This window comes from Cololabis saira, chromosome 4 (assembly GCF_033807715.1).
Source record: "Cololabis saira isolate AMF1-May2022 chromosome 4, fColSai1.1, whole genome shotgun sequence".
NCBI classification, from domain to species: domain Eukaryota; kingdom Metazoa; phylum Chordata; class Actinopteri; order Beloniformes; family Belonidae; genus Cololabis; species Cololabis saira.
In genome coordinates, this window is record NC_084590.1 from 27709816 (window position 1) to 27736167 (window position 26352).

The window sequence follows — 26352 nt, forward strand, 5'->3', positions numbered from 1 at the left end:
CAAAAGTTATTGGATCAAGCATTTAAAAACATAGGTATAGTTTTTCCAGTGAAAACCTATGACTGCTGTTGACTAGTGAAGTAAGAGTTAATAGGCAAATAGTGTTTTTTTTCTGTTGTCAAGGGCGTGCGCGCCCCCGCGGGTTTGGAGCGCGCCCCCGGTGAGGGCGACTGCAGCAGGGCGCGCGCCGCGGACACGAGCCTGGCATAGTTTACCTCCACATCACGAGATCGTGTTTTGTAGCGGAAATTTCACGCCCCGCCGGGCCGTGCCACCCTTGAAGACGCCTGAACGTTATCCACCGGGCAGAAACAATAGGGTGAGTCCAGGTCCCCTCCGCCGGGGAGCAGTTTGGCGTTAGCTGGGGGGAAAAAATGACGATGTGGCTGTAATTTTGTGCACCTCCTTTTTTATGTCTCAAAATGGCGGACAGGCCGCTCGGGCTGGAGCAGCAGGTTCCCTGTCACCGGACTTTATCCTCCTTTTCCAGATACACACACCCTGCTGCATTTGCAGTGACTAACGTGGTAATGTCTTTGTTTTAATTAAACGCAGCTCGTCGCGCTCGGATGCATGTTGTCACCATGGACGAGAGGAGTTTATCTTGCGGGTAAAGCCTGAATTATGGTTCCGCGTTAAATCGACGGCGTAGGGTACGCGTACGTTGTGCGTTGCCGCGTACCCTACGGCGTAGGCTCTGCGTTGGTGTAACGCGGAACCATGAATCAGCCTTAACTTTCCGCCGGTGGGCGAACTTGCGTCAACTTTAGCCTGGGAAATTATTTAAACTGTCTGCTGACATTGATATCAGGTTAATCTCTTTAATTGTGATTCTTAATCGTATTTGACGTCTATTACTAGTTGATATTAAGCAGCTGGGGCTTGGCAGTGTTTTTGTCAGCTTCCCAACCCTGTTAAAAACACACACTATGTTGGCCAAACCACATGGATAACCTGTTTTTAATTGTTTTATTATGCGTTTATTTAGACGGAATTCAGTGTTTGCATTTGCATGAGGCTTTTAAGTGACAGTTGTCATCTGGTGCCGGTTGTGTAGATGTGATTATAGCTAGAATAGAATACTTTTATTGTCATTATACATGGGTACAGTGAGATTAAAAGCAGCATCACCTCTCCAGTGCAAGACAGTGCAAACAGATAAGAAATATAAATAATATAAAAAGGTTAAGGTGCATTTTGAATAGTGAAATCAAGATCTGAGATCATATCTACAATCTATATAGCATAACTACACATGTGGTGGGATATTGCACAGATGATCATCAGTTTGCTCCAGTGATATTCCTGGTGCTGCTGCCTCCTCGCCTCCATCTGGCATCATCCTCTCTGCTGTTTCACGCGCTGGGTTGGCACAGCCTTAGAGAGGCAGGGTGGAGCACATCCGAGACGATGCCATCCGTATGGATAATTGGTACCATGAGTCTGTCTGATTTTTCTCTCTGCGGAGCCGTGATTTAGGGAGTGATCGTGGTCATACTTGTCGTTACTCTGCATGCACAAAAGGTTTAGTGCTGTCCGAGAATAATTACCCTGGTCATTTTTTGGACAAATTGCAATTGTATGCACGTGCATGCTTTACTTTATCAGCCACGCCTGTGAGGGTGGTCCTGATGCTTATCAATGGATATTATGGGGTTAGTATTAGAAAACGCCTTCAGCTTTCTACAGAAACATTGATCTGTGCTCTCCTCTCAGGTAAGAGTATTATTTCACTCAATGACTGACATAAAGTAACTAATCTGGAGTGTAATGCTTTTCTTGTGTATAGCATTTTCAGGACTACATTTAGTATAAGGATAATAAGCTAATCTAAACTCGTATATTACCTTAAACATAAATCCCTGCGTAGAATGCCTTATCACATTTGATGAGCACTGGTTGACTGAGTCTTGAGGTTCAGGCTGGCAGGTTTCACCAATCCCATTAGTTTATCACAAGCTGCAGTGAGTGACCTAGATCTAAAACCTTTGTACAATATCATGTCTGTCTATATACTGTGTGAGAATAACATCTCAGAACTGCAGACGGTGACATACAGCTATATATTTACTTTATATACCTTCTTTGGTTTAACTTGCAGCATTGAGAACAGTATCCTGCAGGTAGAAGTGGATCTTTTTCTTTAACTGAATTGTAAATATTTCAATTTGTCCATATTAACCCTCCCCATGCAAGTATATAATTTGTAATGCAAGAAATGACGTCATATGTAAGCAGATATATAGTTTTGTAATGTTAAGCCAACACAGGCAGTGGTGAGACATGTATCAAAAGTGCAGAGAAGAAATGTAAGATTTATAGCCTTGATAGGCTACATGACTTATTGCTGTTGCAACAGGAACTCAACAGGCAGGTTTAATTAATATGACCTTTGAAGGCATGACTTGGCCTGTGTGTCGTGGGCTAAACCTACAAGTAAGCAGACTACAGTTTTGTTTTTCTGTTTCTGTTTGATGCAGGTGGTGTCATTCCCTCTACATGGCATCAAAGACTAATTATTCCTGATGGGCTTATTTTATATTCACTGTTGTATGGAGAGAGAGTACGCCAGGCTGTTCACTGTTGCCATTATGTAGTAGCTTGTCCCTGTTGTCGATACAAAGGTCGTGATATGCTGGTGAGGATAGCTGAGTTGGAGCATGACTTGTCTCCTGTTGCTGTAGCAACAGATGAGTTTTGTGAATGCTGTTGCTTCATCTATAGACCTGATTTGGTGAAGGACAGTTTTTCGTAGTCATTCTGTTTTTCTTAAATGCTTTTTTGTCAAAATGCATACCATTTATGAAGACTTATTTCCAAGACCCACTTTTTAAGATATACAGTTTTTTTATGTCAGACTGGGAAATAAAAAAACAAAACATAAACAAATAACCAACAAACTATGAATGGCTGAATAAAATATAATGGCTGAAAAAAAAACTTGCAATGCTTAAGCAGCTTAAAATAGTTAAGTAAAGTTAAGAGAAAACAAAAACAACAACAAGATGTTAGCAGAAGTTGGATATAATAATATTTTCAGGCACACTGTTGGTGTGTTACAGTTGTCAGTTATCTCTGCAGTGCCATGGAGATGAGAGAAAGGAAAGGACCAACACTGATGATCACTCAAGCAGGACAGACAAATGTGTTTCAGGCTTCAATGGCCTCACTTGTCTTTTCTTTGAATGGAGCAACATTTCAAATTGCTATAATGAATTCTGGGACCATGGTTTTGCTTTGTTTGTGGTGAAAATTAAGAGTAGTTAAACTTTTCATGCCAGCCAGTGAAATCGGCTGAGTGTACGTGTGTTTGATCTCATGACTGTCTGCAGCTTCAAAAGTCAGATGTGGTCCTCCCAAAGAAAGTCCAAGGAGTGAAGCAATTAATTACATTACTGACCATAGTTCGGAGAAACCCTCAAGCTGGAAAGTGATAAAATGCAATCTAATGAAAATTAATAGGATAGCATAAAACTGGTTGTGATGGTCACAAGTTGTACCCCCTTTCCCGCTAATTTATGTGATTCCTCCTTTTGTGAATTGTGAAATTTGGATTTAAAAAAAATAATCTTAAATTACATTTCTAGTCCAGATAAGGCAAATTTACCGGTTAAATATAATGTTGTGATAGTTCAAAGCGACAGATGTACTTTGCAGGCAATATTGGAAGTTCTGTTTTCTGTCAAATATATGCATACTTCCTTTGCTAGTGGAGCCAGTCAATGCAGTCAGCTTGTTCTACTTGACTGTTTTTTTTCCCCTCAGCCCCAAGTTTTATTGGTAGTTGATTTGAATAAGTGCATCCCTGTGCCCTGCCTCTGTTCACTGTTGTCAGCAATAGAAGCACAGCAGTATCGGTGGTATATTTCAGTAATGGAAAGCTCAGTAAAGTAAGCATTGGTTTGCTGGCTGTTGCTTCCAATTCATCAGCATGAAGAGACCACACTGGACAGCAGTAGTTTTATGTTGTCCTGTAAAAGAAAAAGACAGTGCTTTTTCAGGAGAATATTGTACAGGTTTGCTGAAGGACCCTCCCTTGATTTTTGTGTCAACAAACAATGAGTGTGAGGTTTTTTTTTGGGGGGGGGGATTATTGCAGGCTTACCGTCCCCATATTGCTTACCATTCCCTCAGCTGACCACAAACTCTTGCTGCCAATAGCAACTGTCAATCAACATAGTAATGAATGCTTTGACATGCTGTTTGAATGAATGATGATGACATGTTTGATAACATGTCTAGAAGACATAACCTGTTTAGGGCCTGATGATTGCCATGGCAGCTGTCAGTTTTGGTCTAATGGTTGATAGTGTTTCTTGGATAGATTCAATATGTTAAAAATGTTTAAAAATTGCTAACATCTCTGTAATACCTGACAAATTTCATAAACACTCAGTCTATAGTTAGTCATGTCCCAACAAGATAATGTTGTTCTTGTGTCTTCAGATTAATAGTTTTGTGACTTATTTTTTGTTCATGTCGATTTTGTAAACTGATCAGTAGGGCTGTTCGATTTTGCCCAAAAATAAAATCTCGATTTTTTTTTTCTCTCAAAATCCGATTTTCGATTACGATTATTTTGTGAATTGACAAAAGGCAAAGAAATGATTTCAAATATGCTGTTTTTTTATTGAACATTTGCCCCATTGGGCTTTAAGTGCAAACTTTGCTCTTATTAAACCAAAAATGAATGAATAAAGTGCAAAACTCTGTAAAATAAGTTGAAAAAAAGTTTTAAAAAAATATAATAAAATATAAAATTTTATCTCTGGAAAAAAAAAATCAGCAAATCAGCACTTGCAAACATACAGTAAGTTATATTTCCAATTAAATAAAACAAGACATTTTCTAATTAAACTAAACTGGGTCTTTGCATGCTAAATAATAATGCAACCCATGAAGGAGGTAAAGGTGTGTAATGTCAGTCATTACATTTGCTATTCACATTTGCAAGTTTTTTGCAAGGAATACGAGCCGGTCTACGGCATCTGGCTTGAGGGATGCCCGGTGGCATGTTACAACGCCCCCTCCTACACTAAAGAGCCTCTCCGATGGGGCACTTGTCGCAGGTATTGAGAGGTATTTCCATCAATCATTAATATGGTATGAATCATTAATATGTGTGCACCAAGGTATAAAAAAAAAAAAAAAGTGAAAAATCGATTTTACGATTTTCACGTTTTAACATCGTTCTAATTACATAATCGCGATTACGATTTAAAATCGATTAATCGAACAGCCCTACTGATCAGTGTAATAGATTTTTTTCTACAAGGATTTCAGGAGTCTGGTAATTTAGTGACAGTGTTAGCCTACTCAAACACACTGTGCAACATAGCTGGGTTACCTTGTCATTGTGAAAATACCATTTTCCTTCGCCTTTTGGCACTCTTAATTGTTAATAGACCTTGGTGGAAGTGCTATTTGTTGTTTGCCAAATGCATTCAAGGATGATGTTCCCATGGCTTTGGTGATGTGAAGTCTCCAACAGAAAATTAACATTCTCCAGATTCCAGCTGCTTTGGATTCTTGGGTTTGAAAGAGGACGACAATGACGCCAACAGATAACTGTGACTCAGAGCTGACAGTGAGGTGATATGCTGAGACATAATTTCTCACGACCAGTTGGACTTCATGCTAGAGTATTTTCATGTTCTTCCTCCTTTCACAGAGGTGTGTGCATTTGTCCAGACACAGTGGCATTGCTTTTTCTTTTTTTTAAAATCATTTCAGCACATGTACTTTACCTGTCATATTTTAATAGTGATGAAGTGCGAAGTGTCAAATATTTGACCATGTGTTAAGTAGCAGGTTTACTATCTACCTATTATTTAATATGGATCTTTCAGTCCTTTTAAAAGTCGTACAGTATATCGCTCCTGATTCTTTAGTTCTGGGTGGGTTTTTGACACAATTTCTGGTGGCAGTTTTTAACAGTGAAAGTGATTGTGGCAGGTTGGAGTGGCTGCAACCACTCAGCAATCACACAGGTGTGTCCCATCAGCCTCTCCAACCTGCCAGCCTTGATAAAGAGGACTGAGAGACTCAGGAGGAGGCTGCTGCTGAGGAGCTGTGTGTGTTTCTGCACGTTTTGGGTGAGAAATAAAAGGGTCTGAACGAAACTCTGTGTCCTCTCCGTCCTTCGGTCGGGCCCCCGTGGCACGCACCTTGCCACACTGCGCCCAACGTGGGGCTTCGAAGGACGGACGAGGGGGGGGCATGGAGCGGGCCCTGGACGCGCTCGCCCGGGCCATGGCGGGCATGGCGGCCGCCTTCCGGGACCAGGGCGAGCGGCAGCTGGCCGCGATAGAAGCCCTGGTGGCCGCGGGGCGACCCATCCCTGCACCCCGTCTGAGGGCCGCCGCAGCAACGCGGGAGGAGCTGGCGGCGCCGCAGCTGAGAGGCCGGGAGGCAGAAGCTGCGGGCCGCCAAGCGACGGCTCCCGAGGCGGCGGGACCCGCGGAGCGGCCCATCCCTGCACCCCGTCTGAGGTTTGCCGCGGCAGCGCTGGTGGCGCCGCAGCTGGGAGGCCGTGAGGCAGAAGCTGCGGGCCGCCAGGCGACGGCTCCGGGGGCGGAGGCGGAGATGGAGGCGGAGGCGGCGTTGGCTGGGAAGGCGGCCGCGGAGGCGCAGCCGCAAGCGACGGCGGAGACGGGGCCGGACCAGCAGCCCGCGCAGGGCTGCGTCGCGGAGGGGAAGGAGGCGGTCGTGCGCGCGCCGTGTGGCCCGAGGCCACCATGGGCCCGGCCCCGAGCGCATTTTCCACGGCGGGAGAGCCGACGCCGGGGACGACCCCCACGACGGGACCGCAGGTCAGGCCGACGCCGAGGACGACCCCCACGACGGGACCGCAGGTCAGGCCGACGCCGAGGACGACGCCCCGACCAGGAAGGCCCGGGGGGTTCTGGGCTTCCTCTCCCGCTCCGAGGGGGCGGGGGGGGGAGTATGCTCGGCCGGACAGACCCCGGCTCGAGGTTGGCGTTGGGGGTGTGTGGCAGGTTGGAGTGGCTGCAACCACTCAGCAATCACACAGGTGTGTCCCATCAGCCTCTCCAACCTGCCAGCCTTGATAAAGAGGACTGAGAGACTCAGGAGGAGGCTGCTGCTGAGGAGCTGTGTGTGTTTCTGCACGTTTTGGGTGAGAAATAAAAGGGTCTGAACGAAACTCTGTGTCCTCTCCGTCCTTCGGTCGGGCCCCCGTGGCACGCACCTTGCCACAGTGATATATGTTTTTCTTTAAAAAAACAACAACCATGAAACAGGCATGGTTCACAAACGTATTAGGATTTAATTTTGGCAACTTTAAATAGCCATGTGATGTTTTTGGTCCTGACTGGTAACTATTTTCAATGTTAAACCCGCAGATGAGACAAGAGAGAAGCATCTAGCATGTTAATGGATTGATACAGTGATGACAGCTGCCAGCAGCACAGAGGGGAAATATCAATATACAGAATATACCGTACATGACCTCATTTTAACAGACATCAGCTGTTCCATGGGCATATTTGGCATATGCCTTTTTTATTTAAGTTTTTGGGGGATTTCTATAGGCATTTTTAGCATCAGTAGTGCCACCTTATTAATCTTGTTTTAGCTCTATGATCTTGTGTTACTGCTGAGATGTTGAGCAGCAACCAGAACCCCCCTGCATCTTATAATCCATACAAAGTCATTGGGTTAGAGACAGACATTTGGACCGCAGTCAAGCGGTGAAATCAGTTTCCGGAAGTTGGGCGGTTGCTCATTAGGCTGCTTTCTCTTGAGCAGGTTGTCTTCAATGTCGATTGTCAAAAAGCAAATAAATAAGCAACATTACTTGTATTCAGCCGAAGGGACTCTTTGGGCTGAGTAGGCCAGTTATAACAGCTAAAATTTTAAGCAGCTGTGCTCTTTTTAACCAAACAAAAGACAGAGTATGTTAAAGCATTTTTGTTACGGTAATAGAAGTGGTGTAACATCGGCTGAAATAAAAAGGCGTGATTTATTTCCCTACTCCTACCTCACCCTCTTGTTGGCAGCTTCTTGAAGTGCTTCAAGCCCCGGATGGTTTCTTTTCTTATGTGTTAATGAATTTTCAGCTAGGTTGTGATGGGTGATATGTTCTGCTATTTAAGCCATTCATTCCCAAGTGCTTGGCAGCGCAATAGCTGATCTCTGCTGTACAACGCTCGGTACAGAGCAGGGTTCCATGTGCTGTCCCTGTGCACTACACTGAGGGGGGAAAAAAAAATGCCCTAAAAAAAAAATGCCAGAAATTCTGTTGGTGTCATAATTTGTGTTACTCTTAAGGCATGTTTCCACTAGCAGGTGTTCAAGGAAAAATCACCAGACAGAACCTGTAACAGGGCCGCACGTGTCATTGCACTGTAGCACCAAACAAGAACCATTGACTGAGCAAAAAACACACCTGACCAAGAGGTGGTTGTTATGTGCATTTTGTTTTTGCTGTTTGGATACGTCCACCAGCATAAAAGGAGACAAAAAAGAAGAAAAGGAGCAGAAGAAGAAAAGTGTAAACAAGGGATGCTACTTGCGTTTTTGTCTGCTTTTTTAACACACTGTGGTGGTTGTGATTTTAGATTAAAAAAAAAAAAAAAAAGCTGAATATCTACGTTGGCATAATAGGCTAACAAGGTCTGAACCGACTCGTCGCCCAATCTGTAATATTTTTTCTTGTAATCTCCAACATCATTAAAAATACTTGCAGCAAAATGTTTTTGATCTAATGGGTTCAAATGGGGTTGTGTTCATGTGAGAGTGCAGAACGCAGTTTTGAAATCCTGATTCGCAGGGACCCCCCCACCAGGAGGTTCCTGTCAGACAACTTGAGTATCTCTCCTACTACAGGAATGTTTTTGGCCACATAAAGGTTCCTAAGGGCCACTTTTCAGGACTGTTCCCGATAATGGAGACCTGCGTCAATGGTCTGGCCCCGAAAAATCTACCCAGAACCTCTGCTAGTGGAAGCGAGCCTTTGGTGCTACTCTCATCAAGAGGCTGGCAAATTGCTCCCAATGTAGGCTGGAGTCCACCTGAAAACTATACAGCTGCAGTTCCAGGGCAAGCCTAAAAACACCTCTGAAGCTTTTTGTTGACATGTAGAAAGATGGTGATCATAGATCCAAATGTGCAACTTGCAAAAATGCTTCAATATCTACTAACAATTTCCTGGAAAAGTTCTTGGTTTCCTAGCAACTACTACGGAATCTGGATGCATTCTGTATATGTGCATCCTCCCCCCTTGCACAGCACCCCACCCCACCCCCGCAGTGAGGGCAGTGCATACCACATCCTATCTGAAAACACTGGTACTGATTTGTCAAAAGTCTGTCTTCCTGTAGCTTTTACACTTTTTGTGGATCTGCAGAAAAAGTAATGCAGGCTTAGTTCGCAACTTTGTTTTGTGAGTCCTGTTCCAGTAGACTGAGGCTCATTGCTGCCCAGTGAATGTTTAAAGACAATGCAGTGTAAAAACAGAAGTCATGATCTCATTTTTAGATGCATCAGATTTAGTTTATCCTATTTTTTTCTTCACATCAATACTTTGTGCCATTCTCCATATTTTTTCTTTTGGCACCAATTGACAATGATTTAATTGCACCGTCAGCCTAACACTAAAGCTAACCAGCTCTAAAGGTGACACCACAAGAAGGCAGGGCCAGGAGGTTTTGACAAGACTACAACCATTCCTAAGAACACTTTCTCCCTGATTTTCTTTTTTTTTTTTTTAACTCACTCTCTCTCTGTTTTACCTCTTAGCAACCTGGGAAGAAAAGTACATAGCTGGAACAATGTGGGTCAGGTTGTATGTATGTGGAGAGAGGCATTTGTCGCAAGAGCAGACTTGTGGCATGAAAGATTGTGAAGATACTTTGGAAGAAAATAAGTCTATGCACAGCGTGTGAAAATGGCTTCATCTTCTTGTATACTCTGATGTCAAAACTTTGCTGTGTGTGTGTGTATTTATTTATGTGTGTGTGTATATGTGTATATATATATATATATATATATATATATATATATATATATATATGTGTGTGTGTGTGTGTGTATATGATAAAGCGGGTATAGGAAATGGATGAATATATATAATATGTTATTGTAGATGCATTTCTAATGTTGAATTCTCCCTTTTTCTCTGTTCTCCAGATGCAGTGTAGACTTGGCTAGTGACTGGTTTGCAGGCTATCCACCTCTTTTGTCCCTGGAGTCAGCCAGTTGGGGGGGCAGAGCCCTGCATTCCCCTCTTCTCAGTCTAAACCTTTGTTTGGAAAGGAACAACTGGCTACCACTGGAGTACGCGGCCCATCCTTGCCTGTGTTGCTCGGTTCAGCACAGCTCATCTCCTGACTGTGGAGAGCGTAGCAGCTGCAGAAGATTCACTTTTAACCTACTAACCCAAACGGCCCCACCCACACTCTCCTGTCACCATGGTGCTGTCACAACGGCAAAGAGATGAACTGTAAGTTATGAACTTACCTGGCATTTTATGATATTGGATTTAAGTTGGGAATTTCAGCACTGTTTTGTTGGTTTGTTTCTAATGCACATTCAGACATTTTCTACAATTCACAGCTGTCTGCTAGAAATGCATCGTTCTGGTATTATTGTACAGCTTTAAAAGAATTAAGATTCAAGATTCTAATGTCATTGTTCATACACAACGAAATTACAGTAACATAGTCAGCTTTTTTTTTTTATATAGCCTAACGCACTGAAGAATGAACCTTGCACACCCATGACCAGGAAGAATGCGATTGCGTAAAAGCTGTTAATGAAAGTGAGACCGACCAAGCAGTCTGTGAAGATGCTTTTATGCCAGTGTGGGGAAAAAAGAAATGTAGAGTCTGAAATGTTATATGAAAAAACTTTTGTCAGCTTGTCATCACTCAGGTAATGACTGACTGTGACAATGTTGCAGCATGCTGTTTAAGAAATTGAAAGAAAAATGGATGCCCAAATTGAAAACTGGATGGCCACCTGAAGAATGACTGTTTGCTTATTTAGGTCAAACTCTAGTGTGGATGTGGATCATTTTTGTTTTTTTTAAAACCTGTTAGTGTCTAGTGTGAACTAAGGCTGCAACTAACGACTGTTCTGATAGTCGATTAGTCAAAGACTAATGAAACGATTAGTCGACTAATCGGATTATGAATCTCATAATTATTAAATGGCTTTTATTTAGTTCTCAAGCTTTTACATGTATTAAAAATAAGACAAGAAACATGGACACTTAATTCAACAATACATCTTTTAATGAACTTTGCTTACAGTCGCTGTGGTGTTGCATCGACGACAGCCATATTGTTTTCCTGGCGCTATGCTATATTGCGCATGTGCAATTGTCAGCACGGATAGGAAGGGAGAATGATGCCTCACCCTGTTGAAAAACACCTGTGCTGACAGTAGCAGCTGAATGCTGTTGTGCATATTCCATTCTCAGCAGAAATAGAAAGGATGGATATGCCTCACTGATGCAGTGTTTTGAAAACTACCGTCTGCTATAAAGTTTGTTTAGTCTGTTGCAGCTAAAGTTAGCAGCATGAGTAAATTATTTCAGCATCTTAAACGAGTGGGATAAGTCTTTTGCACCCCATAGAGAGAAAGAGAACATAATTTAACCCAGACCCCAAAGCAGGGTTTCAGTGCTCATTTCTAACTAGACTAAAACTTTCCATATGGCCCTAAGCCCATCTAATCAAATTTGAGGTGCAAACATGCAGAGTTGCAGCTGATCTGAGTCTCATGGTTTTTGAAGCTGCTTATTGACATGGTATGAACTCATAGTATCAAGAACTGAATCAGTGGTTTCATACAAACGGTCTTCAGCGAGCTCTGTTTGTACAAAGTAAACATTTATATTTTTAATTGCCTTAAAAAAACACCTTTGGAAATTATTCTCTACCATTTTTATTTATTTATTCGTTTTTTTGCTTCAGGGCAACGATGTGTTTTGGCACCAGAGTTAAGTTTACATGTGGAAATGTATTTATTTATTTATTTATTTTCTTCTCTATCTCAGTAGGTAGCTGTTCTTTCAATTATAGCGCCTTACCTTGAAAATTAAGGCTGAGATTTTATGGTTATCAGGCGAGTGAATCTTATCAGATTTTGGGGTTGACAAAATTGGTTTTTGATCAGTGCAAAAGAAAAAACCCAAATTCTGGAATCTAAAAAATGCCAATGTTTGCTTAGTAAAAGTCTGTTAAGCAAATTTAGTTTGTTTTAGGAAAAAAAAAAGTGTGTTATTGTAATTTATTTGTTACTGAGCTGTCCTGGCACAGGCCTTCTTAGGTCATGGATGTTGCTTCTTTTTATTTTACTGCACATTCAGAATATCCTGGATTCTTCCTAATATTTACACACTTACTCAAAAAAGTTGGCCTTAGAGGGCCATCTTTCCATCAAAATCTTCATCCATTAGCTTGGTCAGTACTAAAATGGATCCCACAGCATGTCTGAAATCTGGCATACGCAGACACAGAAATATGTGTACATGTACTTTTTGGATCAGGAAAGTGAGACAGACTGTATTAAAAAGGGACTTTGTCTTGTAATTAACCCCAAGGCAGTGTTATAAAAAGTGAAAATATTTCAGTATGAGATAAATGTGCTGCAAAAGAGAGTGGAGGATCTTACACTGCTGTCTTTTTAGAATTCCCTTCTATTTCAGAAGCATACTAAGACCACGTGTTTTAAAAAAGACTTGGTAGTCTGTGACTTGAGACAACAATCTTGTTGACTGTGATTTTCATCCCTGTGTTATGCTGTCACTGAAAAATTCATCCACATTCACATGACAAGGCTCTCAGCATTCCTGACAGTGTTTGAGTGTAAATGTGGCTAGCATGCTGGGAGGGTCTGTTGGTATGGAGAGATCTTTTGGAATGCTAATCTGCCATACTATTTGCTATTCAGAGGAAGCTTTAAGGACCCCCCACTCCCACTCATCACCCTCCCCCTGACTCTTCACTGTCGCACAGTTCTCCGGTCCCATACTTTAAAAGAAACTAGTGTAGGCCCACTTGAGTCACATCCAAGCATCCATTGCATGTGACCCTTTTGGAGATGTCACTTATGGCGCTTTTGCATTAGTATCAGTTCAGCTCGGTTCTACCCGTTTTGCGCTTTCGCACTAGGGCTGAGACGAGTAGAGCCGCTCCAAGTCGATACTTTTTTCTGTAACCATTTCAGTGAGGTTCTGAAAGCGGGCTGAGAAGGGACTATTTCTGACGTCACCACCTCCGCGCCTCTGATTGGTCGGGGGGCGGGGCCGCCAGACGTTTGAATCAGGAAGCGGGAGTCAGAGCGAGGGGACTCGCGGCTCGCGGCGATTTTATTATAAAGCGCAAAACGTCTGTTTGGTGATCCAACTCTGAGGTGCAGATGTTCATAAACCTGGTGGCTGTCGAGAAAAAATTAAAAAAGCGATGTAGACGGGCTGTTTTTTTTTCAGTCGCTCCCGGCTCCAGCTGATTTCTCATCAGCGCCGACATGAATAAAGCGGTTGCGCAATCGAGTACGTCACAGCAGCTTCACCCAAACCTGCCCGCTTCTCCCCTGGCAATGCGAAAACACATGGGTGGAGCCGTGTAAAGCCGCGCCGAGCCGAGTCGGGCCAAGTAAGTCCTAGTGCGAAAGTGCCATTAGCTCAGTTGGTGCTTTTATTTATTTAGCTATAAACTGCTCCTAAGATTGCATTTCGTAACTGGAAGTCTCATTTTTAGGAGGCCTGATTTGAAAACCACTTTGGCCATTCCTAGTCTTAGTTTTCAACTCAACTGTGCACCATTATGAGAGATGTATGCGTTTGAATTTTTTTTAACCTTTTTGTATGAAATCAATAGCAAAAAAATTAAACGGTAAACAAGGTACTTTATCCTTTTTATTTATTTTTTTATTTTTTGCCAGAAGTTATTCACCTGGTATTTGACATAGAGTACAAAGTAAGAATTTCCTCCCTAAAGTGGATTTTGTCAGCATCACAGTCAGATGCTGTGTTTATGCCTTATCTCCAAAACAACTCTGTTTGACTTTTTTTTCCCGAATGAAAGCACATTTGTGTTTCTGTGCAGGGTCAGGGGACTTATCCCTAGCAGCATGTATTAAATATGGATAATACACATAGTCTGCTCCCCTTGAAGACCTTCAGGCACGCAAATGCAAATGAGCCTTTGCTTTTAGACTTTCTCTCTGCTTTAAAATTGAAAAAATCCCTTTAGTGTCATAATTTTCTTGGGCAGCAAAATTGTTCATGTGATATTCCTTCTTTTCTTTTTTCATTTGCTTCTCAACATAATCACATAACAGATAAGCAGAGATATGGAGGTGTTTTGAGTTGTCAAAACTGTGGTATGAATTCACCTGTCACTCTTGATGTCCAAGACGAAATATATTTTTTGCTTGATTAAATACTACAGTCTTGTAATGTTCAAACACTTCCAACCAAGCCGAGCTATGTGGTGATCTGACTCTAGAGGAAGATGCAGAAGGTAAGATGGAAACTGATGATCCACTGTGGCGACCCCTAAAGGGAAAGGCCAAAAAAAGATGATCTCATGATTAGACTACCGTTTAATTTTTGGCCTGTTTTTCATCTGCCCCATGGAACAAATATGTTCAAAAATAACTGATTATATTGATTATATTTGTCTCTGGGTCCTCATTTTGTAAGGATTGTGTAATATAAGCAATGCCATAACAATATCATCAGATAGTGATATAGGCAGAGATGCTCCAATTGACCAGCCAGGGACCGGAATTTGCAGATTTTCAGCTTGACCTGGCCGACCGGTGACCAGCAGGTCACACTCACCCTTTCACTGATTTCATTCCAGTCCGTTTTGCGCATCAACCATATAATGTACGCAGCACGTAAAGTGTGAAAGCCTTGTGTATGCATGTAGCAGGAGCAACATGGTAACGTGGAAGGTTTTTCTAACCAATCTAAATATTGTTGGGCATATGATTCACAATGTCAAACCACAAGTTTTTGAAGAGCAGGGCACATGAAAAAATCGGAACCCAACTTGAATGTGCCAACCTTATGTCAATAAATGTTCCACGATTGGAGCGGCTGGCGAACATTTACGGTGGAATATTCTGTTTCACACATAATTTTGGTGAATTTTCAGAGAAGACCACTGCTCTGTAGACACTGGGTGTCTACAGAGTACAAACTGATGATTACTTTGCTAAGATTCATAACATGGCAGTGACTGATGATAGCAAGTGATGATAGTTAGCTATTTTTCTAAGCAGACTACCAATCAAAAGGTTTCGCCCCATAATATAAGTAAAGGTATTGCTTTATATCGATTCATCTCAAGTGGTATTAGAGCTTTATTGGATTTGAAATCTACTAATGGAGAGAAAAACAGATTTTTTTGAATCTTTTGAATATTTAAAGTTCAATTTCCGATGAAAAGTGGACCATTTTAATACAGAATTCAATAAAGGTGAATTTGTATAAAGCAAAGACATTTTATAAATTCACCTGATGTGGTACAAAATGATGATATGCAGCAGTCAACATTTTAAGGTGGATTAAAAACACATGTTCTGAAAGAATTTTGAACAATATCTATTCTTGTCTTTAGAAACTTGATCCACTTTGGACGTTGATGATGGTACATTGCTTAAACCACGCAGCTGGATGTGCTTCAGAGAAGAGAAGCTAAGAAAGTTATAAAAAGCAGCAAATGAATATATAAATACTATTTCTATTATGAATTTTACAATAAAAAATAATTTGAAAATTATATGCTAAACAATAAAAACCATGATGGGAAATATAAGTTGTTGAGCTTTCAGTATTTGAAAAGTTTGATTAAATTTCTTTCGAAAAATCAGGGCAAAGGACAAAATCAGTATCAGCAAGTCAAGTCCACTGAAAAATCGGTAATTGAAATCGGCCAAGAAAATTGCAATTGGTGTATCTCCAGATATAAGACATTGCAGATGCCTGTGATCTACTGAGAGCTTTTCTTCTCATGAAATATATATGCTGAAGCTCTTAAATCAATGTCCCCTAAAAATGTTTTTACATACTCTTTTGCTGAGTAATTATGAGTGTAATCAGTGGGTTTCTGAGTTAGTTTGCCATTAAGGGCACCCATGACTTCTTGAAAGGGATCTGTGTTTTAGTTTGACAATAGCATAAAGAAAAGCCACTGTGTTGTAAGCTGTATGTTCAACCTTCAAATAGGCTAAGAAAATGATTGACCGCATTGACCATCCACCTCTTCTCACAGTCACTAACCACACACACACACACACTTTTCAAGCAAACATTTAGAGTTTTTGTCTCTCTAATATCTTTGGAAACATATTTTTGAAATGGTTATTGCATTGTAGGTGAAGTGTTTGTCTGTTTGTCAATTTCATAATGTGTCAGTGTGTTATTATATCTAAATTGCATTGGCTGCAATGTCTTCTGGTTTACTTTCCTGGCGACGCACACAGGTATTTGTTGCCAGAGCACATACAAACTTTCTCTCATGTGGTCTGTTCCACTCAGCAGTGCTGTGAACATAAAGCAACAACTAAAAGGCTGGGGATCTTAATTAGGTCCATTATCAAAAATGTTTTAATTATTTGGTGTATAGGCATATCGACAAGTTTTTGCTCTTTTGGATCTTCATTTTGCTGCTTATACATATACAGCCTTTAGAATAGACTACTGAATGTTGTATTAAGTCCATCCCTTTTGTAATGTCTATGGTTAGGTTGCCCTTTGAAACTTTCACTCACTCACTCACTCACTCACTCACTCACTCACTCACTCACTCACTCACTCACTCACTCACTCACTCACTCACTCACTCACTCACTCACTCACTCACTCACTCACTCACTCACTCACAGTAAGGGCCAGTCCCAATACACCCCCTAGCCCTACTTTTCAGCCCTACCCCTAAATGTTGCGCGTGAGGGTAGTGGTGTCCCAATTCCTCTTTGCATGTAGGGCTAGTGGGGATATCGAGGAGTAGTGTGTATGAATCTACCCCTTCAGAGCAAGGGATTTCAGATGCTGACTTCGCGACCGAGGGCCTGAGAACATTTCCCAGAATGCCTTATGTCATCATTTGCAGACTGAATCAAACAAAAAAACATGGCGGACATTTCTTATTTTTTAGTGAATAAAATCAATATTTTGAGTTAGTTTCTGCATAAAAATGCGTTTTTAATTACATTTCTAGCGAGAAATATATATTTTACTTTCATAATATTCACTCAGTGAATGTACATAATCACTCGCTTGCCCGTTGTTGCAAAGTCTTTTCAGATCTCGCCAGAATAAAGGCTGATTTATGGTTCTGAGTTACACCAATGCAGAGCCTACGCGTAGGTTACGCAGCGACGCTTGCCTTACGGTGTGCGGCGACGCATACCCTACGCTGTAGGCTCTGCGTCGATTTAATGCGGAACCATAAATCAGCTCCCGAGCCGGCTGCTCTTCTCATCCCCCGAAAACATCGGAGCAAATTTCTTAACAGGCGTTATTTGGATAAACTGAGACCAGGTTGGGATTCTTAACGGTTACTTTTACGCCTGAAGAAATATTAAAACATGGCGCTTTTCCACTAGTACCTACTCAGCGCGCCCCGGCTCGGCACGCCTCGTCCTGCCTCCACCCTCTTTGTCCCCGTTTGTTTTTCGACACCCAGGTGAGAAGTGGGCGGGTTGGGGTGAAGCTGCTGTGACGTACTCGATTGCGCAACCCCTTTGTTTGTGTCGGCCCAGATGAGAAATCAGCTGGAGCCGCGAGCGGCTGAGAAGGAACAGGGCGCCTGGTGGATCTGATCGTTCCTTATCGCCCGTCTACATCCCTTTTTTTATTCTCTCATCAGCCACCAGGTTTATGAACATCTGCACCTCAGAGTTGGATCACCAAACAGACGTTTGCGCTGTATAATAAAATCGCTGCGAGCCGCCAGTCGTTCTCGCGCTGACTCCCGCTTCCTGATTCAAACGTCTGACGGCCCCGCCCCCCGACCAATCAGTGGCGCGGAGGGTGGTGACGTCAGATCCAGGGCCGACTCAGCACGCTCAGAACCTCAGCAGCCTCGGTACAGAAAAAGTATCTGCTTGGCACGCTCCACCCGCCTCGGCCCGTAGTGGAAAAGCGCAAGACGGGGGCGTGGCGAGTAGAGGCGTGCTGAGTAGGTACTAGTGGAAAAGGGCCATTAATAAAGTGCCATATTAACAGCGCTACAGCGGAAATTAAAACAGCTTCTAGCTTGCTTTTGGCTTCCTGATATGGTGTGACGTTTGTGCAAACGTAACTACGCAGTCGCTTACGTATCCGAACGTAAACCACGCAGTGACGTAGCAAGTGGTGTCCCAATCCCTAGGGAAGATTACAAGGGCCCTACCGCTGTGGCTTCATTTTTAGGGCTAGTGGTAGTGGGTGAGGGCTAGTGGTAGAATGTAGGGGGTGTATTGGGATTGGCCCTCAAACTACTTGACTGGGTTATGGTAATTGGTTTGTGAAAGATTTTGCCATGCAAGATGGAAAGCTTTCCCTTTTCCTTCTTATGAATGATGTAATGGATTATTTGTGAGGTTAAATTGAGTGGCAAGTCCTTTCAGGTGACAAGTTTCATGTCTCATTAACTAAAGCCATGGGGGGGCTTCATACTTGTTGAAATTATTTTATAACATTCCTTCTTGGGGTATTTCCTTGGCACTCAGCTTGCAGACTACAAATTTGTTGTCCTTTTCGGACATTGTACAACTCCCATACCGGCGAGGCCGGCGACGCCCCCTTGGGACAGCTCGGTCTGAGGTTTGGGAACGCACGTGCTGGCGGCGGGTTGTTGTTGTAAACGTCATCAGATCGGCCTGCTTTGGACTTTTATTTTGAGAACGCCAATCAAAACCGGTAGGGGCATTATCGGCCGATACCGATCGGTTGCCGATCAATCGGTGCATCTCTAGTTTGATTCAATTTGATTTTTGAGGACACAATTCCATTCTAAATCAATTCTTGTTTCAAAGTAATTTTTGATTGATAACAAAGACTACCAATTTCAGAATCTTCTGTCCATAATGTGCAGACAAGGCATAAGTAAACTTCAAAGTAGAGAATAATATCTATATATACGGTGTTGAGTTTCTGATGGTTTTTATCTAAAGGTGTATAGAAAATTGTACATATGCTTGAAAGCAACTTGATAATTGCATCAAATGAGCTATTGAATCATTATGGTTATCATATTGTTTTTTTTTTCTTAGGTAAACAATACAGTAGGCTAAATACCTTTGCACTCCTAATGGGTGTACTGTCCCACCTGTTGGTGTTTTTACAAACCTTACTTTTCTTTCATTGGTGTCTTACACTTCCTTTGGCTTTATTTTTTAGGGCTTTAGAGTTACTGTATGTGTAAGTGCTAGTTTTGTTGTTTCTAAATGAGAAAAAAAAAATCTGACATCACCATTTTGAAAACGGTCCATGTTACACTATTTGCCAAAAATGTATGACGTATTTTCTGAGCAACTGCACAATCTCCAAATGAGAGAAATACCCTGATGGTGTGCTACCTCCAGGGAAACTCCACACCTTGCATAATATATCCTCTAATGCAAGTAAAAGCTGGCCAAAGCGGCCATGTGACTGGCTTCCAGTTGTACCCTACCTGGAAACCAAGTGACAGATGACTGAGAGGAAAATTCAGTAAATTAATTCTGCTGCTTCCACTGCATAAATAACGTTTATATCAATATGCGCAAAAACAATACATCCCAAACTGCAAGCTTAAAAAAATACATAAACATCTTAAATAATAACTCCATTATTAATTGACATGGGCTGTATGGGGTGTGGCTCACATTTCTCTTTAGCAGCTGGTAGGGGCTCCACATATCTTAACACCCATGCAAAGAAATTTAAGAAAACACAAAATGAGCATGAGGAATGTGCGAGAACCCAGGCATGTTGCATGATTACATTTATACCAGTTTTGCCCGAGAGATGATTAACTGTCATGTTCAATAGAATTCATGAATTTTGTATAATTGCCCGAATTGTGGTGAGTAGTATGGTGAATAAGAGGAGGCTGTTGTTCACACAGTGATGATGTGAAAGTGTATAATTTATAGAACAGCAACTGGAAAAAATAAATGACGTTAGACGTGCTTGTATGGCTGACGCATCCTTTCTCAGATGGATGAGGTCATGCTTCCCTCCATTTCATCTTTGTGCTTCTTTGTACTATAGCTTTTCCTGCCTCACTCATTTATGTGTTCATAAAGTGCCTGAGAGCACATTTATACTAGCGGTCTAACAGACCACAGCCCTGATGTCATTCACATGAGACTCTCCTAGGGTTTACTCAGAGACATTTGAGTACTTTCACTTTTATCATATGTTGCAGGTTTGAGTTTTTGAACTGTTGTCAAGTTATGATTCTATTTATTAATAATGTCCTTAAAAGGAAAGTCCTTCGATCTTAATAAAAGAGATGCAGTGGGTTATTGTCTCTATTGTTCCTTTCCCCTCGACTCCTTCTTTACACTCTGTCCACATTATCACTTTTCTATCTGATTTTTTTTTTTTTTTTTTCTCTCTATCACATAATCTGGTGGGCTGCTTGTAACTATGGAAACCAGCTGGGTTGCTCTCCTGTTGCAGACAGTACACCTCCTTCTTTTTTCCCTAGTTTTCCTCTCTTTTCCTCAGTCATTGAGGGCTGTGCCTATTGAACACTGTATGTGATGTATGTTTCATCTGTTTGGCACAGGCTAAAGAGTGGTTGAGGGAGTGGTGGTTCCTCCGTTTCTGTGTTTCCTTTCTGTACTGTGAAGCTCTCTTATTATGTACTGCTTTCCAGTTGTATGTGGGTCTGATTTTGTCCACCTGTTTTGCCGTTTGGTTGTCCTGTCAGGTGCGAAAAACTCATTATGTTTGATTACAGGGTTTCCGTTGGGTTTTAAAAAGTATTAAAAAGTGATAAATGAAAATTGCCAAATTTAAGGCCATTAAAAGTGTTAAATTCACTTTCAGAGGTATTATTTTTTTTTAAATTGGTATTATTTTTTACCTTTTACATTTTAAGCAGTCTATTTTATTGTCATTCACAAAGTGAAATAAATGTGAAACATCTGGTCAACATCAATGAGTCTATAAATCTGTTCTATAGTTCAAAATCTGTATTAATGTTAAAAGGTCCGTGATTAACACTTAATGTTGTGACAGTTTTTAAAAAAAATCTGAAGGTAGTGAAAAAGGTATTAAATTGGTATTAAATTTAACATAAGGATTGCTTATGATCCAGGGTTTATACAAACCCTGGATTAACATAGTTATACTTCCTCAGTATGCTGATAACATACAATTTAAAAATATTGTTACACATTATACAGAATGAATGACTCTGTAACATGAGGCGTGTCTTACTCATTTTCTGTACTGTAAAAATCCATGAACCCACACACACCACGTCAAAATGTCATCTATTTAAACTCTTTTGAGTTGTACCACACCTTGGCCCTGCTGCTCACTAATTTGTTATACTTGCAGCAGGCTGTCATAGGAATAGATAACCTTCTTCTAACCTTGAGCTCTAATAAGGCCTGCTTTTGTTGTCTCAGGCATTCAGGTTCTCAGAGGAAAAGGAGGTTTTAATGCTCATCACTGACTGAGAGGGCACAGGGGGCACAGACTGGGCTGACAGATTGTACCCCCAACCCACCCCTATCCCCCTCATGTTGGCACCTCAAAGCGTTGTCTGCTTGACAGCTTGTCTGGCATCACCTGGTATTAGCGGCGTGTGAGAACACTGGAGGTCCAAGACATTATAATCCTACAACTGGAGTAAAATATATATATTTTTTTTATGGAGTGCTAATGAATTCATTAATATAATTATTTTGGATTTTGTCTTTTTTTTCTTTTTGTTTTGGAGGTGAAACTGTATTTTCAAAACTGGTGGCTCATAAAAGACGGGTTAACAAAATACATTTTATAAGCAAGGGAATTTACTTGTTATAAACCCACTTTTCATTTTGAGGTCTTCAAAAATGTTTTCAACATTTTAGTTAATACATTTTAGGTCTAATAACAGCTTATTTCATCTTGTAGAGAGTTGAGCACAATTTTATATTTCTGACGGTTGCAGGATATAAATTAATATAGTCTTAATAGTCTGGTTCATTAAGTCTGACTGACTGCATACTACAAGGCTTTCAAATGTGTTATTGTGAATTCCAAGTTGCAATGATAATACAAATGTTGTACACTTTGTCAATATACTTTAAAAAGGGGAGAAGACCCCCACCCCAATATTTAATATTGCAGTTGTGTGTTGTTAGGGATTCAATATGTCTGTTTTTCCTAAATCACATTGCATTATGAGATGACATACAATATTAGTGACACCTTTTTTAGAGTTATCCAGCTTATATAACATCTCAATGCCTTATCAGAAATATTTATTTTTACCATGTGAAAAGAAAATTCACCCTCCCTTTTTAAAGTTTTATAAAAATAAAAAAATCTTGTCTACCAAACCTTGAACATAATGTCCCAAGGGAAGGCATCAGCAAAGCTCTTAGATCAACATACGCTGCTGCCCATGCATCTGTGTAGGGTTGTATGGCTGTTTTGAAACAACTTGGATATCATCATTATATACTAAGAGTATTCATAACTAGAAAAACCTTCAAGACAGTTAACGCTCTTACCAGGACTGGATGTCCTGATAAGAGTTCATCCTATACAAGCTTTGGTTAACTGGTTAATTGTGAAATGTCATGATTACAATCCAGAGAAGACTGCAAAAGTATCACTTGCTTGGAAAGGTTTTTGGAGGCAGACCGGAAAAACGTCCTGTGATGAGACTAGGCAAACTACATTTGATCATGTTTGCCTTAAATCAAATGCAGCACATCAGTAGAAACACTACAGACCAGCTGTCAAGCTCAGTGATTGAGGGGTAGTCATAATAGAACATTAGTGGTGTTTACCTGAGGTACTATTCACTTATTTATTTAGTTTTCTTATTTTTAGGCCTCGTAAGGACCAGTTAATGATGTTGTTTGTCGTTATTTTATAAAACCTTACAGTTTAATTACAGTCTACTTTTTTTCACATTTTCTGTTATTGAGATCACAGTTGATTGTTGTGTTGGTTTTGCTCTGGACACTAAATTCGACCGCTACAGTGCATTTATATGGTTGAATGATGGAAAACAGAATATTGCAGGCAAAATAAATGGAAAATTTGCAACAAAATACTTATGGTGGACAGTCTGGTTAAGTAGAGGTTAAATCAAAACACATATTTTTGTAAAGATGTATGTGAATATTTCACATTGTATTTCTGCTGAATATTGATTAAAGATAATTTTAATGAAAGATTGGCCTAAAATCCCAAATACCCTTTTTTACTTACATCCGTACAACTACGGTTAAAAACATGGAAGGCATATGCCAGTTCAGTATTCTTTAAGCATGAAACATCTTGGATCCAACAATAAAAATGTACCATAGTGTAATTTCTGCACCCTCAGATGAAACTAATTAAATGGAGGATACAAGCCTGAACAGTTAAGCTCATTTGACGTGAACCTCATTAATTACTCTTGGTAAAATGAAACCCTGCTGATTCTGCAGTCGTAAACCTGTCTCACATGCGTTTATATTTGTGCATGTGTGCAGTTGTTGTGCGTGTGCATTATCAGTGGCAGCTCAGAAGACAAAAATGGGAAGACTAAAGGCAGCTTCCTCTCTCCTGCCTTCCGACTGCCGGGCCATTGTTTGACTTATCTGGCCATCTATCTTCACGTATTTCAAATAGTAGGACTGTTAGAGACTCTTGCTGTTATCTCAGCCACCTTTTTGTTGGCTTCTTGAAAAGGCCAGTTGGCTTTGAATGTCTTTTTATTTTCTGTACATTTTAGTCTGAAAAGGAGGTTCAGGGTTTTCCACACAATCTCAATACTTGTGATGTATGAATGACCACCCAAATAAATGTGGTAACTAAACTCCCACACATGATTTTATGTCTTACTGTCCAAAATGGTAAACTCTAGTCCTGTAACACACACAGACATGCCTGGAAACATGCTGGCCCCTCCCTCTTAATACATCCTGGATCAATACAGTCATTCACAAAAGGAATGCTTGTTGGATTACACATTCACCAACAAGATTTAGTACATTTTGAACTTGAATACCACAGTAGCATAAAAATAAATTAAAAATAGCACCAAGGAAAAGAATATAGCAACCTTTTTCAGGAAACCATTATTACTGTCCTAGCAATACTGTCTGTTTTTGCTTATTCAAGTGTCAGTACAGGAGATTGGTTAATGTATATGGATGCACTACTGTCATAAAATCATAAAAAGGTTGTACTCCAAGTTTAGGAACAGATAAGTCTGTTCACTGAGTGTTGTAATTAGGGCTGTTCGATTAATCGATTTTAAATCGTAATCGCGATTATGTAATTAGAACGATGTTAAAACGTGAAAATCGTAAAATCGATTTTTTTTTTTTTTTTTTTTTTTTTTTTTTTTTAACCTTGTCTGGACACATATTAATGATTGATACCATATTAATGATTGATGGAAATACCTCTCAATACCTGCGACAAGTGCCCCATCGGAGAGGCTCTTTAGTGTAGGAGGGGGCGTTGTAACATGCCACCGGGCATCACTCAAGCCAGATGCGGTAGACCGGCTCGTGTTCCTTGCAAAAAATTTGCAAATGTGAATAGCAAATGTAATGACTGACATTACACACCTCTACCTCCTTCATGGGTTGCATTATTATTTAGCATGCAAAGACCCAGTTTAGTTTAATTAGAAAATGTCTTGTTTTATTTAATTGGAAATATAACTAACTGTATGTTTGCAAGTGCTGATTTGCTGATTTTTTTTTTTTTTTTTTCAGAGATAAAACTTTATATTTTATTATATTTTTTAAAACTTTTTTTCAACTTATTTTACAGAGTTTTGCACTTTATTCATTCATTTTTGGTTTAATAAGAGCAAAGTTTGGACTTAAAGCCCAATGGGGCAAATGTTCAATAAAAAAACAGCATATTTGAAATCGTTTCTTTGCCTTTTGTCAATTCACAAAATAATCGTAATCGAAAATCGGATTTTGAGAGAAAAAATCGAGATTTTATTTTTGGGCAAAATCGAACAGCCCTAGTTGTAATGAATAGGTAGCATCATAAAAAAGTAAGTCATTACTTCTAATGTAGAATAAATATTATTAGTAAATTCTGCCTGACCATCATATGTCAGCCTCGTTTTTTTTCTTCCCCCTGTCTAAGTTGGTGATGGTGGGAAGTAGACTGGCTTTTATTTTCCCCGGATGTACACCCTGGGGAGCTGTCCATATCCTTTATTTGCCCACAGCAACAAGAGCTCATTATAGAAGCTAGACAGATGTGCTCTCAATTTATGTCAAATGGGAGGAGAGAGTGTGTGTGGGTGGCGCTAGCTGGAGAGTTGGTGTGTAAGTGTTAAAGGCAGTGACACACGTTAGGCTGAATTTATGCTTGAATAGCGTTTTTATTATATAATGTGGAAACGTGGGGAAACATGTTAATTGTACATCATTGTCTGCAACCTTTCCCGAACATACCCATTTCCTTTCTTTGTTTTAGAGATGTTATACTTGCAGCATCATGTGTTGAATTATTCTTTATTGTAAATGTCATTTCTCGTGGCTGTTTGGCCAATATCTTGTCTGCTAATCAGGAGAACTAATTATGGTTCCTCTTTGTCTGTTTCAGAAATCGAGCAATAGCTGATTATCTACGTTCCAATGGATATGAAGAAGCGTATTCCACTTTCAAAAAGGAGGCTGAATTAGATAATGTAAGTAGATTAAGGGTGGGCACATTATCTGAACAGCCAATCAGGCTCATTTAAACCAAGAGAATGTCTTGATTTCCCTTATTTGTGCACCCTCACACCAGTTAGGGTGTCATGTCTGTCTTTTTTTTTGTTGTGTATGGGCGTACTATAGTACGACGGAGTATTAGGGCCAAACTAAGACAAAAAAAATTGGAAATTACGAGAATAAAGTCATAATATAATGAGAATAAAGTCGTAATATTACGAGAATAAAGTCGTAATATTACGAGAATAAAGTCGTAAAATTACGAGAATAAAGTCGTAAAATTACGAGAATAAAGTCGTAAAATTACGAGAATAAAGTCGTAACATTACGAGAATAAAGTCGTAATGTTGCGAGAATAAAGTCGTAATATTATGAGAATATAATTTATGAGAACTCTAACAGGAAGAGCTTCTTCTCCCTGTGATTTTTTGCTTTTTTGTTTGGCCCTAATACTCCGTCGTACTATAGATATACTAACTGAACTTGAGA

At 40.5% G+C, this 26352-nt stretch overlaps 1 protein-coding gene across 3 annotated transcripts in view; it reads left to right on the forward strand.

Annotated features, from left to right (window-relative positions):
- Positions 1-159: 159 nt before the first annotated feature.
- Positions 160-26352, forward strand: part of LOC133441723 (lissencephaly-1 homolog) — a 41027-nt gene continuing 14834 nt past the window's right edge. The window contains exons 1-3 of one of the 3 annotated variants that reach the window (XM_061719303.1): positions 160-319; positions 10153-10465; positions 25754-25838. In XM_061719303.1, the coding sequence (XP_061575287.1) occupies positions 10434-10465; positions 25754-25838 (117 nt within the window). In that variant the 5' untranslated portion in view covers positions 160-319; positions 10153-10433. Of the gene's footprint in view, positions 320-428; positions 528-1698; positions 1717-10152; positions 10466-25753; positions 25839-26352 lie in introns of those variants that run through there. The other 2 variants (XM_061719304.1, XM_061719305.1) reach the window with 2 other exon arrangements.